The sequence below is a fragment of the Giraffa tippelskirchi genome, chromosome 12, assembly GCF_054371585.1.
Source record: "Giraffa tippelskirchi isolate mGirTip1 chromosome 12, T2T-mGirTip1v1.2.pri, whole genome shotgun sequence".
Taxonomy (NCBI): domain Eukaryota; kingdom Metazoa; phylum Chordata; class Mammalia; order Artiodactyla; family Giraffidae; genus Giraffa; species Giraffa tippelskirchi.
Genome location: NC_137286.1, coordinates 19,539,378 through 19,553,780, shown reverse-complemented (window position 1 = coordinate 19,553,780; position 14,403 = coordinate 19,539,378). Strand labels below are relative to the sequence as shown.

At 39.2% G+C, this 14,403-nt stretch overlaps 1 protein-coding gene across 4 annotated transcripts; it reads right to left on the bottom strand.

The window, feature by feature from the left end:
• Positions 1 to 109: 109 nt before the first annotated feature.
• On the bottom strand, positions 110 to 13,892 carry TRAPPC6B (trafficking protein particle complex subunit 6B). 4 transcript variants are annotated; one of them, XM_081547822.1, is made up of 6 exons: positions 13,538 to 13,892; positions 5,843 to 5,910; positions 4,783 to 4,900; positions 3,748 to 3,831; positions 1,963 to 2,056; positions 110 to 1,253 (listed from the first exon to the last, which is right to left on the bottom strand). In XM_081547822.1, the coding sequence occupies exons 1-6, from the start codon at positions 13,616 to 13,618 to the stop codon at positions 1,222 to 1,224; spliced, it is 477 nt and encodes a 158-aa protein (XP_081403948.1). In that variant the 5' UTR covers positions 13,619 to 13,892; the 3' UTR covers positions 110 to 1,221. The 4 variants fall into 4 exon arrangements, with proteins under 4 accessions (XP_081403948.1, XP_081403949.1, XP_081403950.1 ...); XM_081547823.1 differs by having other exon boundaries at positions 13,541 to 13,892; XM_081547824.1 differs by lacking the exon at positions 13,538 to 13,892 and adding an exon at positions 6,289 to 6,412.
• Between the last annotated feature and the right edge of the window lie 511 nt (positions 13,893 to 14,403).

The window sequence follows — 14,403 nt, the reverse complement described above, 5'->3', positions numbered from 1 at the left end:
TGGCCTGGAGAATTCCATAGACAGAGGAGCCTGGCGGGCTACAGTCCATGGGGTCGCAAAGAGTCAGACACAACTGAACACACACACACAACAAAAGACACAAAAGGGAGACTGAACAATATAAGGAATTTATTATAAAAGAAAAAGTCCATAGGTATAGCAGTTCCAGGATTGGTTAATTCAGGAGCACAATCCAGGTGCTTTCTGTCTGCACCTGTTATCCTCAATATGATAGCTTTCATCTCCATGCTTGTCCTTTCATGATCATCAGATGAAAGAAGAGATAAGAGATACACTAGATGAGCACTGACCTCAACCCACAGAAGCTTATGGGCCCATGGATACTGATGTGACTATCGATTCATCCACCCCTCTGCCCTTGGGGAGGACTAAAAAGTAAGGGGAAAAAATACAGATGTTAGAATCTTCACCAGCATTTCCACATATGGAGAGAGAAATGGAAAGTCAAGACTGTAACGAGTAAATATAACAATTCCTTCCTTAAATACCTATTATTCTTTGGCTCTGGAGTCACTGAATTCACATCTGTATCCCACTTTATCTAGATCTATATTTTACTTTATTACATTAATGGAGCTTTCAAGAACTGAATTCTATTAAAGTTTTAAAGCAATTTAGGCAGTTAAATATGATATATCACACACACAACACACAATGTATATAATGAAATCCTTATACATGCATTAAAACTCTTAATAGAAATAAATTATAAGCAATAAGATAATAAAGTTTAAAATTTAGTGTACTGTTTGCTTTTTTAATAACAAATTCATAAACCAAAATTTGTTCATTTTTACACAAATGATTCTGACTGGTGCATACTTTTCTTATGCTAATTTACCAAACCCTGAGTTTTGCTTCTCCATTTCTGGTTAAATATGTATCTCTCTAAGCAAATAAAAACGTTTAAATAAGGGTCCTGCATTGGTGTTTAGTTATTTGAAATTAGGTTTTCATTCTGAATAGTTTCAGTAAAGTGTATATTATAGTAGAATGTCTCTACCTGCTTTAAGGTCTGTCTTAAATTGGTAAAATACAACCTTCCTTCTGCTTAAGAGTGCATCTTTCATTATACAAGTTAGCAAATAGCTTATATCAGTACAAATGTCCAACAATGTAATTAAATATTGCCATCTGAAATACTTTATACAGGAATAATTTATCTGTTTACACTAGTAAAGCCTTGCATTTCAGTAGGTTCTATAGCTTCTGTATCATCACTTGAAATTTACCTAAAAAGGAAAACATGAAAATCATTTTGATTTCAGATAAAAGGAAAACATGCCTAAACATCCGTTTTCTGCTCTATTTAATAAGTTGTTTCAGTCAAGAAACTTGCTATATCAAATGACTTTTCACACTTCACACTATTTGATCAAGTCAGTTTCATTTTTATCATGATTATCTGGTTTGTGAATGAGTGCCTTTGTTTCTCTGATTTCTGTATTTTAAGTATTTCATTACTAATTACTATGAATAGAAAGGAAATACAGTGATGCTCAAGCCAATTTTATTCTTGGTTAGTAGCTGTGGTGAAGAGATTTTTGAAAAGGAGTTTAGTGATAGACTAGTTGGCTTTACCTAGCTTTTTATATGTACTCGAGAAAATTTTAAAATATCTTCAACATTATAAGAAAATTTGCTATCTTAAAATTTTCCTTTGAAAATTAAGGGTCACCCTTTAAGCTGTCTTATAAATTTACATTTCCTTAGCACATTTTCTGAAATCATTGTCTATTATGAATTTAAAAATCATTGACCATAAATACAAGTATGCTACGTATCACTACATTAAGTGTTAAAATTGACAAAAGTAAAATGAAATGGTTTTAGCATTTTAAATGTCCTCTAAGTAACAAAAACAAGAAATAAACAAAAAGAACACCAGACCTGAAAAATAACTGCTAAAAACATTTGTTAAGAAATATGAAGTCAACTTACAGGCAGGCATTGAAGATACTTCAGCTGTTACAATACTTTTTATCCCCAAGTTTGATAAGCCACCTCTGATTAAGCCACATGTAAATGCTAAATACTAAAAGGAACGAAAGTGTAAAAAGTATTAAGGATTTACTAAGACAGTAAAGCTATTGATAAATATGACATTTAGTTAAACCTTGATGTTAATAAGTCACTTATTTGGAAAAGCTGTATAATAATTTTTCAAATTTTTAAAAATTCTTATTAGATTTCCCAGCTCCTTGGCAACTAAACATGGACACATGACTTAAGCTCAGCCAACTCAGTTGTCCAGTCCATGACTCTGAATCTACAATGAGTGACAAAAACAAGCTGGAAACAGGTTAGAATTAGTTCTAGAGACAGCAAAGGTGGTTTGTGTCTACCATCAGTGCTGCTTGAAGGATTCTAACTAGACTCTCCTTGTACAGTGATCTGGCTGCTTTAACTTCCCATGGTGCCGTTTTTTTCTCGTTAATTTTGGCCACACCATGTTGCATGGCTTGTGGGATCACAGTTCCCTGACCAGGGACTGAACCTGGGCCACCGCAAATCCTAACTACTAAACCACCAGGAGATTCCCCTTCCCATGGTTCTTGCCTGTTCTCTGAGCCTTCCCATCAGTTTTGTAAGCTAACTAGTATGATTCCATTCAATCAAAATTGTTTTCTGCTTTCTACAACCAAGAATCTTGACTTGTTCAAGACTGATAGCCTGCCACAACAAAGACTTATCCAGTTTAAAGAATCAAAGTGCCAATGTTGAGAAACTCTGCTAAGGAAACAAGGAAATGGGACTAAGCTATAGCAGAGACAGTGCAAAAATGAGACCCAACAATCAAATAGTCCAAGGTATTTTATCATCTACATTTTTGTATTGCATGATATTCAACAATATGTATGAGTAATAGAGAAATTATTTTACAATATACATAAATGGGTACTGATAGGTAATCAGATATGGAATCATGAAATTATAAACTGGGAGCGAACTTAGAGATTGTTTATAATATATTGTTACAATCAATTTTATTAATAAGGAAACTAAGGTCCAGAGGGGATCTATAAGTTATGGAGTTAGCTTAAAATCTAGATTTATTTGGTCCCAAGTTCATACTCTTCCCAGTACACTAAACTGCCTTTGTGTCAGATAATTTAGGTGTGCACAAATTTTACAGATAAAAAGGCAGCTTTTACATACTGCCCAATGTATTTTAATCATTACAAAGGAACCCATATATTAAAACTTGTCAGCTTTTCTGTAATACATCTGGCCTATTTATTGATTCCTACTTGAGACTGAAAAAAAAATACATGAAACCCTGAAATGCAGATATACTTAATACAAAACATATATTCTTAGAAACAAATATTAACTATATTAAAAAATTTTTTAATATACTGATGGAGATTGTAAATATGAACTCTGAGGTGAATAATTTTGTATAGCTAATACCAGTTTTTTAAGCTTGAGTATCTTCTCTGATGTATCCATACTATATTTGAGAATCTTATCATTAAACTACATTTTTAATGGCATTTAAACTACAGTGTTTCTTGAATTGGTCATCATAAGCCTACTTAGTTACAAGTTAATATAAACTATTTCAATATGATAAATATCTTTCTATTTCATAGAGAAGTATTTAGGCAAGAGGAACAATTTAAAAACATTTTGAATTCAAGTCTACTGTGATTAGCATTGTACTTTTCCCTACATTTCTACTTGTTTCATAATAAAAAACCAATCTTTTATTCCATTAAATACCTTTGATGCATGTTCTAAATATTGTTTTCCTGCAGACATTTGAGTAAGCAGGCGAAATTTGTTGTCCTGAAGTACATAGATGCCCTGTCCCAAAAATAGAAAGACATCCAAAGTCAATGTAATCTGTACTCTTTCCTTCAAAACAATTTAAGAATTCTTAAAAGTTACTAAAACTCTCCCTTCCATTGGTCAAATTTTCTTTATACAAAGAAGTTTTGCAGTGTTCACGTTGAAGAGTTGTTCATCATTTATAACACTAATATTTACTGAATGCTTTAAAGATACTGAAGATACAAAGATACATAAAACAGTTCCTATCCTTATTCAGTCTAGTGTGAAAGAAAATACATTCTAGGTGAAATTAGCAGCTATATCTAATTAACTCGTACCTAGACAGCCAATAATCAGAGTCACTTTTTCCCATAAGCATTTCAAGTACTTCTAGGCGAAGGCTCATGTTATCTGAAAAAATGAATTCTACTGGTAGCTAAGAGATAACATTATTTTCATTTTTTATACTTCAGTAAATGCCAAATATATTCTAAATATCTCCTATAATTTTATAAAATAAGTCAATTTTTGTATAATCTCTCAGGCAACCTATTAACTTTTATATTAACAAAATATTTTAAGAATAAAAAATACAATGGCAACTGAACAGGCAAGAATTACAATGAGACTTCAAGAATTACTTGAAAGACAGAAATGTGATATATCTGTGGTTCTGCATATTATCACCACTAAGTAATAATAATGAAAGAACAAAGTCCTAAAACTGTTATCATTCTGATATTTGCTACTTTTTAAAACTTAAAATTTTATTGAGAAAAAGGGACAGCTGTCATTACAGATAACTGCCCTTGTCTTTATTCACTATACCCTATTTAGAGAAAAAAAGTAATGATATATTAATAACATAGAAACATTCCTAAGTTTCTGAGAAATTAAGTTTTATATAATAAGTAAATCACTAAAATAGGACATTTATATTAAGATAAAGGACTTTAAAAAATAGGCCTTAATTTATCTAAATACCTGATGATTTGTCCTTAGATTGTCGATTTGTTTCTTGAATACTGTAGTCCAAAAATCTTTACAAATGAACTTCATGATATCTAACTCATCCTTGAACCTTGCAGTATCTTTTGTAAACCTAAAAAGATCAACTAGAAGTAATACAGTACTTTTCATCCAGAGAAAGCAGGAGGGGCAAATTATTCACTAATTTCCAAATGCCACAATAGCACTGAACATTTACTGACAGTCATAAAGTGATAAGCACAAAGCAAAGTAGTTTCCATTTCAATGAATTCACATTCTGTTATATAATGATGGGGCTAAAATTAGTCTAACAGTAATCAGTTTTAGGTACAGCTGACACATTTTTTTAAAAAAAGCTGAGCATGATCATGGTACTGTTATGTAAAACATGAAAGAAGGAGAGGTTGCTCAGTCATGTCCGACTCCTTGCAACCCACGGACTGTAGCCTGCCAGGCTCCTGTGTCCATGGGATTTTCCAGGCAACAATACTGGAGTGGGTTGCCATGTCCTTCTCGAGGGGATCTTCCCAATCCAGGGATCAAACCCAGGTCTCCTGCATTGCAGGTGGATACTTCACCACCTGAGCCACAAGGGAAGATCAGGAAAATATAACAAGAGTTCCATTTTATTTCAGATAGTGAAAAAGGAATACTAAAAGAAACTGCTCTGTGAATTTGAGCATGGTCACATGCATAAACAGAGACTCTAAGGTGCGCATTTAAACCATATTCCATTCAGGATAAACAACCTACTAGAGCTTAAGTAGGAAATGCAACAAGATTTTAGATAGTTGTTTCAGCACACCAAAGTTTTCAGGAAAAAAATTTAAAACAAATACATATTTTCTTCAAATTTTGAAACATGAAAGTTGGATAACTGAGTTAAAATAGCATCAGACCTAAAAAGAAATTTCAATCTGTGAATAAAGAATAGAGAATAAATAAAATTTAGGAATTAAAATGAGAGTATCTCAAGTTTTATGCAATCTTTTGAAATGGATCATCTTTGTTCATAACCTACCTGGAAGAAAATTTTCAAATCCATACTGCTCACCTTTCTATCAATCCTTGTCCCACTCGAAACCCCATATTTTCCAGTTTAGTTATACAGCGTCCATTTTCCTATTTAAAAAAATAAGAGTTTTGAATAATTTTAGAATGCCGTAATGTAAACATTTCACTGAAACATTGTGAGAAAAAGTGAATTACAGGTCATATTTGAATTTTCTTCATCATTTTCATAAGGCAGTAAGATAAACAGAGAACTGTTACTACTTTTCAGAAATGCCAAAGCCTCTTCCCAATTACTCTTCCTGCTTTCCCTGGCTTTTTCCATTTTCAACTATTCTTTCTGTTATAAAACTAAGGTCAAGGTATCGCTTTTGACTTTTTTCTGTCATTCCTTTTGTGCTGTCACTAAGTTCTAAGTTCTGCTTCAAAATGTCTCTTAGAGTCATCCAAGCTTTCCATTTCCCAGTGTATCTTAGTTGATGACCCCACCATCCTATTTCTGGAATCATGCAATCGCCTCACTCTTCCTTTGACAATCTCATCCACTCTTAAGGCTTTAAATAACACCTGTGTCAAAGACTCTCAAAATTCTCTGGATGACCTACAAAGCCCTATACATTCCAGACTCCTGGGCCTCTCTGACCTCACCTCCTCTTCTTCACTCACTCCATCCAGCTTCACTGATTTCCTTGCTGTCCTTAAACATGCCAGGCAGGCTCTAGGCTATCTAGATACTCGATACTAGTATCTCCATCTAGATACTCACATGACCACCTCACTGGCTTTAGGTCTTCACTCAAATGTCATCATCTCAATGAGACTAATTTCAGTCTTTTAAAACTACAGTATCATTCCACTTCAGAAACTACCTAATGATTCTCAAAGTGTGTCCCAAGACTAGCAACATCAGCATCACATGGGAACTTGCAAAAATTGCAAATTCTGTAACCCCACTCCCAATTCAGTGAATCAAACTGTAGGTATGGGTCAGTAACCTGTGTTTTAAGAAGCCCTCCAAAAGTGATTCTGATGCTCTGATTTCACTGCTTAATTTGTCTCCAAGGAACTTCTTTCACCATTTAACCTAATATACATTTTACTAATTTTATACTGTTCATTTTCCTCCATCCTCACCTACTAGAACACAGCAACAAGAGGGCAAGAAATGTTATATATTTTGAAGCCTTTGTCTTCCATTACCACCACAGGCCTCGTTATCTGCTGAACTTTCTTCTAAGTACTCCACTAACAGGGCTGACTGCTGCTGCTGCTGCTAAGTCGCTTCTGCTGCTAAGTCGCTTCAGTCGTGGCCGACTCTGTGCGACCCCATAGACAGCAGACCACCAGGCTCCCCCGTCCCTGGGATTCTCCAGGCAAGAATACTGGAGTGGGTTGCCATTTCCTTCTCCAATGCATGAAAGGGAAAAGTGAAAGTGAAGTCGCTCAGTCATGTCCAACTCTTTGCGACCCTGTGGACTGCAGCCTACCAGGCTCCTCCATTCATGGGATTTTCCAGGCAAGAGTACTGAAGTGGGGTGCCATTGCCTTCTCCGACTACTAAATCTTTATTTCTAGTACAGATTTTAGCAGACACAGTCATCTAGCAGTCCCACTGTGTGCATGCTCAGTCGTGTCCAACTCTTTGCGAACCCATTGACTATTGCCCATCAGACTCCTCTGTCTGGAATACTCCAGGCAAGAATACTGGAGTGGGTTGCCATGCCCTCCTCCAGGGGATTTTCCCAACCCAGAGATGGAACACATGTCTCTTGCATCTCTTGCATTGCAGGTGGATTCTTTACCACTAGTGCCACCTGGGAAGCTCCAAGGTCCCACAGGCCCCTTAAATACGCATGTACAAAATGATATTATCTTAGCATCCTCAGCTTGCTCTGCCTCCAAAATTCTTTAACCTCATTAACGGCACCACCATCTATCTAGTTACTACAATGACAACTTCCATTTCCTTCACCTCTGTGGTGCCAAGCCTATACACACACTGCAGTCCTGTGGAGCCTATCAGTTCAGTTCAGTCACTCAGTCATGTCCAACTCTTTGTGACTCCATGAACTGCAGCACGCCAGGCCTCCCTGTCCATCACCAACTCCCAGAGTCCACCCAAACCCATGTCCATTGAGTCGGTGATGCTATCCAACCATCTCATCCTCTGTCATCCCCTTCTCCTCCTGCCCTCAATCTTTCCCAGCATCAGGGTCTTTTCCAACGAGTCAGCTCTTCGCATCAGGTGGCCAAAGTATTGGAGTTTCAGCTTCAGCATCAGTCCTTCCAATGAATATTCAGGACTGATCTCCTTTAGGATGGACTAGTTGGATCTCCTTGCAGTCCAAGGGACTCTCAAGAGTCTTCTCCAACACCACAGTTCAAAAGCATCAATTCTGCGGTGCTCAGCTTTCTTTATAGTCCAACTCTCACATCCATACATGACCACTGGAAAAACCATAGCCTTGACTAGATGGACCTTTGTTGGCAAAGTAATGTCTCTGCTTTTTAATATTCTGTCTAGGTTGGTCATAACTTTCCTTCCAAGGAGTAAGTGTCTTTTAATTTCATTGCTGCAATCACAATCTGCAGTGATTTTGGAGCCCAGAAAAATAAAGTCAGCCACTGTTTTCACTGTTTGCCTATCTATCTGCCATGAAGTGATGGGACCGGATGCCATGATCTTTGTTTTCTGAATGTTGAGCTTGAAGCCAACTTTTTCACTCTCCTCTTGCACTTTCATCTAGAGGCTCTTTAGTTCTTCTTCACTTTCTGCCATAAGGGTGGTGTCATCTGCATATCTGAGGTTATTGATATTTCTCCCGGCAATCTTGATTCCAGCTTGTGCTTCCTCCAGCCCAGCGTTTCTCATGATGTACTCTGCATATAAGTTAAAGAAGTAGGGTGACAACATACAGCCTTGACGTACTCCTTTTCCTATTTGGAACCAGTCTGTTGTTCCATGTCCAGTTCTAACTGTTGCTTCTTGACCTGCATACAGATTTCTCAAGAGGCAGGTCAGGTGGTCTGGTATTCCCATCTCTTTCAGAATTTCCCACAGTTTATTATGATCCACACAGTCAAAGGCTTTGGCATAGTCAATAAAGCAGAGGTAGATGTTTTTCTGGTACTCTCTTGCTTTTTCGATGATCCATCGGATGTTGGCAATTTGATCTCTGGTTCCCCTGCCTTTTCTAAAACCAGCTTGAACATCTGGAAGTTCACGGTTCACGTATTGCTGAAGCCTGGCTTGGAGAATTTTACTAGCGTGTGAGATGAGTGCAATTGTGTGGTAGTTTGACCATTCTTTGGCACTGCCTTTCTTTGGGATTGGAATGAAAACTGACCTTTTCCAGTCCTGTGGCCACTGCTGAGTTTTCCATATTTGCTGGGGCGTCATCTTTCAGGAATTGAAATAGCTCAACTGGAATTCCATCACCTCCACTAGCTTTGTTTGTAGTGATGCTTCCTAAGGCCCACTTGACTTCACATTCCAGGATGTCTGGCTCTAGGTGAGTGATCACACCATCGTGATTATCTGGGTCGTGAAGATCTTTTTTGTACAGTTCTTCTGTGTATTCTTGCCACCTCTTCTTAATGTCCTCTGCTTCTGTTAGGTCCCTACCATTTCTGTCCTTGTGGAGCCTATCATGTACATGCTTTTCCAAATCCATCTTCTCTCTCCTGACTGCTTAAATTATCTCTTAACCTTTCTCTCCTGGTCTTCAGTTAGAGCCTTCCAACTGATTCCTTGTCTCTAGTTTTTTCTCCTTTGACTTATTTTCTGTATTTATGCTATGCTGCTGCTGCTGCTGCTAAGTCGCTTCAGTCGTGGCCAACTCTGTGCGACCCCATAGACAGCAGCCCACCAGGCTCCCCCATCCCTGGGATTCTCCAGGCAAGAACACTGGAGTGGGTTGCCATTTCCTCCTCCAATGCATGCAAGTGAAAAGTGAAAGGGAAGTCGCTCAGTCGTGTCCGACTCCTAGTGACCCCATGGACTGCAGCCTACCAGGCTCCTCTATCCATGGGATTTTCCAGGCAAGAGTACTGGAGTGGGTTACCATTGCCTTCTCTGGTATTTATGCTATGCTGCTGCTGCTGCTAAGTTGCTTCAGTCGTGTCCGACTCTGTGTGACCTCATAGACGGCAGCCCACCAGGCTCCCTTGTCCCTGGGATTTTCCAGGCAAGAACACTGGAGTGGGTTGCCATTTCCTTCCCCAATGCATGAAAGGGAAAAGTGAAAGTGAAGTCATTCAGTCGTGTCCAACTCTTTGCGACCCCATGGACTGCAGCCTACCAGGCTCCTCCGTCCATGTGATTCTCCAGGCAAGAGTACTGGAGTGGGTTGCCATTGCCTTCTCTGGTATTTATGCTATAGACTTTCTAAAAACCAAATTGTGTTGTTTCTCCCCTAGACCATACAGCACCACTCTGTTAATTTCCCCACCCGTTTCCAAACATGCTCAGGCAGAATGACCTGTAAGTCATGATGCTCTTTGTGAAACAATCTGCTCTTTGTAGAATCACCCAAGAATATATTGATAAGCAGGAAATATGCTTATATGCAGACATTCTTAAATCTTAACTATTAATCACATGAACTTTTGAATTAAGCCCTAGGAAAACCTTCTGATGTTGCTACTTGTTCATTCACTTTGGCATCTGTGAGTGCTCACTAGTAAGTACCAAATTTTTAAGAAAAACTTAGGAACATTTTATCCATTAATGTAAAAAAAATTATTCCCCCAAAATTGCTAAATGTCCAGTTATTCAATTATTAGATTTAATACCTCTTTGGCACAGATGGAAAATTATTGATTTGAAGTGTGAGACCATTAGTCTTTCCTTGATTTCACTTAAACTTATGACTTCATGTCTAAAAGATATATGAAGACCATCTCTGGATGACAGAATTATGTCTTTTACATTTTTTATTATGAAAAATTTGAAGCACACTGAAAGTAGAGACGTTAACAAACCCTCATACACCAAGATGCCAGTATGGATTCTAATCATCAAGCCTAGTACATAACTTTTTAAAAATCCTTTTTGCTTATATGCCCTTACAATTTTTTCCCCACCATACACAAACTGCAATAGGAAAAGAAAGTTATTTTTAATGATTGAAAACTTTTGGATTTCCTTTCTCTTATAGGACTAAACACATCTCTCAAAATTATCAGTCATGATTAGAGCAACCATTTTATTTTGGCTAACCCATTGAGGGGGGGAAAGAGATTTTTAAAAAAGGTTTTCCTGGGCAAGAGCTGAAAGAGGGAAAGAAGGTAGAAGAGAGTAGAATGAAGCAAGCTGATGCATATGTGGTGGGGCAGGGAGCAGGGATTTTATGATAAAAGAGTAAAAGAGGTGTGTTACTCATTATTCTCCAGGGAAAAGGATTTAAGGAAAGCTAACTACACAAACACAAATGTCTGCTACTCAGCACTAGCATTTAGCACAGATGCTAAACATTAACTATTGGTTGTTAATGATGTTAAAGTCAAAAGTTTGTAATTTGGAAAAAAGTCTCTTATTACTGATGGATCTGAATAATAGACTTTATGGGATTCCCTAGTGGTTCTGTGGTTAGGACTCACTGCCGAGGGCATGAGTTCAATCTGGGAACTAAGATCCTGCATGCTGCAAGGTGTGGCCAAAAAAAAAAAAGGATAAAATTTGCTTCATTTCCAATACTCTTCCTGATGTCTTCCTACTAATATCTCTAATGCATAATTAATACCATAGACTGAATGTATCTCCTCAAAATTCATATGTTGAAATCCTAACCCCTAGATGGTATTAGGGAGTAGGGGCCTTGAGACATGATTCTGTCTTGAGGACGGAGCCCTCAAGAAAAGCATTAGTGCCCTTATAAAAGAGACACCAGAGAGCTAGCTAGTCCCCTTCCACCATGTGAGCACACAGCCAAAACACATCTATCTATAAACCAGGAGGAGGCTTTCACCAGACACTGAATTTTCTGGTGCTTTATCTGTACTTTCCAGCCTTCAGAACTGTGAGAAATGAATTTCTGTTGTTTATAAATCACTTTGGCATCTTTGTTACAGCCCCCTAAAACAGACAGTATCCTTCTTACAGTTCACAAACTGACAGTACCTCTTCCTGGGTGTCCTAAGGTGCCACAAATTCAACCAGTCCAAAACAATTCAGTATCTTTACCTCTTCTTTATTCCTTCTCCATCCAACCCAGAGGCTCAAGCTCAACACCTGGGGATAATTTTCAATTCTCATTCCTATACCTAATCAAGTCTTAGAGATTCGGCCTCCTATCTCTCAAACCGTTGTCTCCTTTTCTCTTTATCCAGATCTTCATCATGTCCTGCCTGGATTCCTACAATAATGGAGCTTCTCACTACAGGAGCTTCCCTCTCCAGTCCAAAGAATACTTTTATCTTTCTGAAATGCAACGGACTGTGTCATTCTTTTTAAAAATCCTCCACTGAGAAGGTCCATGTTTTTAATCATACAAGGCTCTTTCTAGCTTCAGCTTTCAATACTTTTCACTCTCCACCTATTCAATCTAGCCACAGTGAATGCTCAGGCATATTTAAATACACTACACCTTTCATTCCACTATGACTTTACCTTTGCCTAGGATGCTTGTCCTGCCCTTACTTTCTACCCCTCTTTATCAACAGCATTATACAAACTAGCGCTTCTGACCTGAGAATGACTTTAGAATACTTTATTTATGAAATCCTACAACTCCAAGAGCTGACTCATTGGAAAAGACCCTGATGCTGGGAAAGATTGAGGGCAGGAGGAGAAGGGGGCGACAGAGGATGAGATGGCTGGATGGCATCATCGACTCGATGGGCATGGGTTTGGATGGACTCCGGGGGTTGGTGATGGACAGAGAGGCCTGGTGTGCTGCGGTTCGTGGGGTCGCAAAGAGTCGGATGCGACTGAACTGAACAACTCCATTATTTCATACCACCCAATACTGTTAATTATTCATTGAACCCACATTCCCCAATGACAGTGAGGCAGGGACTTCATCTTATTAATCTAACAGTGTCAGGCCCACAATACACTTAACATATTTTCTAAATGAATCAGTTAGTGAATGAAGACTCTCACACATAAGAAGTAACCTCCAGGAGGATGGAGCCATCGTTTCCTTCTTCATTACATTATCCCCAGCTACCAGCTCTGACATATAATGCACACTAAGTAAATTTTTTTACATTGTGTTTCCTAATCATAGTAACACATGCAAAGTTTCCTTTGCTTCGACCTCAAATCTCATTAACCTTTCTTTGAGTTTCCTGGAGTGTTAGTGAGGGTTAGGGATATGCCGGGAGGGACAGGATTCTCAGGCTAGGAGAGGTCTGTCCAGTGGACAACTGGGAAGTGCTGAAGTGACAGTGGAATTAACTGGGGTGCCAAAATCAGCAGTTAACTCTGCCGCAAATCAGGGCAGCGACAACACATGGAAGGGACAAAACTAAGAAAATCTGTAGCCTGCCAGACAGAGACACGGGACTGGACAAAAAGGTATCATAGAGCATAAGATACGAAAGAGACAAGAATGAAAGACTGAAGACAGCTGACAGGTTCTAAGGCTTAGGATACATGAAGGTGGACTAGGATACATGAAGGTGGACCAATTTGTCTACACTTCGGGAGGCGGCGAGTGGCATGCGATGGGACAGGGGTTGAAGGAAAGAACGGAGTGGAAACAAGAGTGTCAGGGCATGTGGCAGCACTCACCACCTCCCCCTGCTCCGCGGACTTGTACACTCCAGACACCATCTCGTTATGCAGAAGCAAAAACAACGCCTCATCCGCCATTTCCTGCTTATTCTTCCAAGCTCCGGGTTTCGGCTCCCGTCTGGGTCGGGCTTGGGGATTCTGGCTCGGGCGCCAACTGCTTGGACAGCTACGCGGCTGGCTCAGTCCGCGGCCGGGCCCCGTTGCTAGGAGACCGAGAAATCCACTCAGCTTCCCGAAGACTGGTACTGGAGCGAGTCTGGTCCCGGGGCGAGCTCACCCCAGGACCACCCAGCCCTACGGCTGAACGGGAGAGTCTGACAGCAACGGGAACCAAACCCAGCTCCCGGAGACCGGACCCGGCCCCTAGGCGGGGAGGTGAAAAAAACAACATCCGGTCCCCTCTACCCCGGCATTCCGCCAGCTCTATGGTCACAGAGTTCCGTACCCGGGGTGAACCGCTGGCGCCGACAGGAGGAAGGTTTTTTCGTGTGCTAAGTGGCGAAGTTGGTAAGAGAAGAGCTCCCGCTGCCGTCTCTGTTAATTTGTTTTGTTAGAACTGACAACAATGTCTAATAGCTTCATTAAAAGCTTCCACTTCTGCCATATGTTCCTAAATAGGAAAAGTTGTAAAGAGTGAATAAATCGTCAGTTTTCAGGCTATAAATTTTAGGTTGGTGATGGACAGGGAAGCCTGACGTGCTGCAGTGCATGGGGTCGCAGAGTCGGACACGACTGAGCGACTGAACTGAACTGATAAATTTTAGGTATATTGAGAAATTATCCCAATTCATTTTGGATAAGCCTAGGTGTAAGATTTAGAGCCATTTTGGCCGCCAGGAAGTTTACTGGGAGTAAGGTACAAG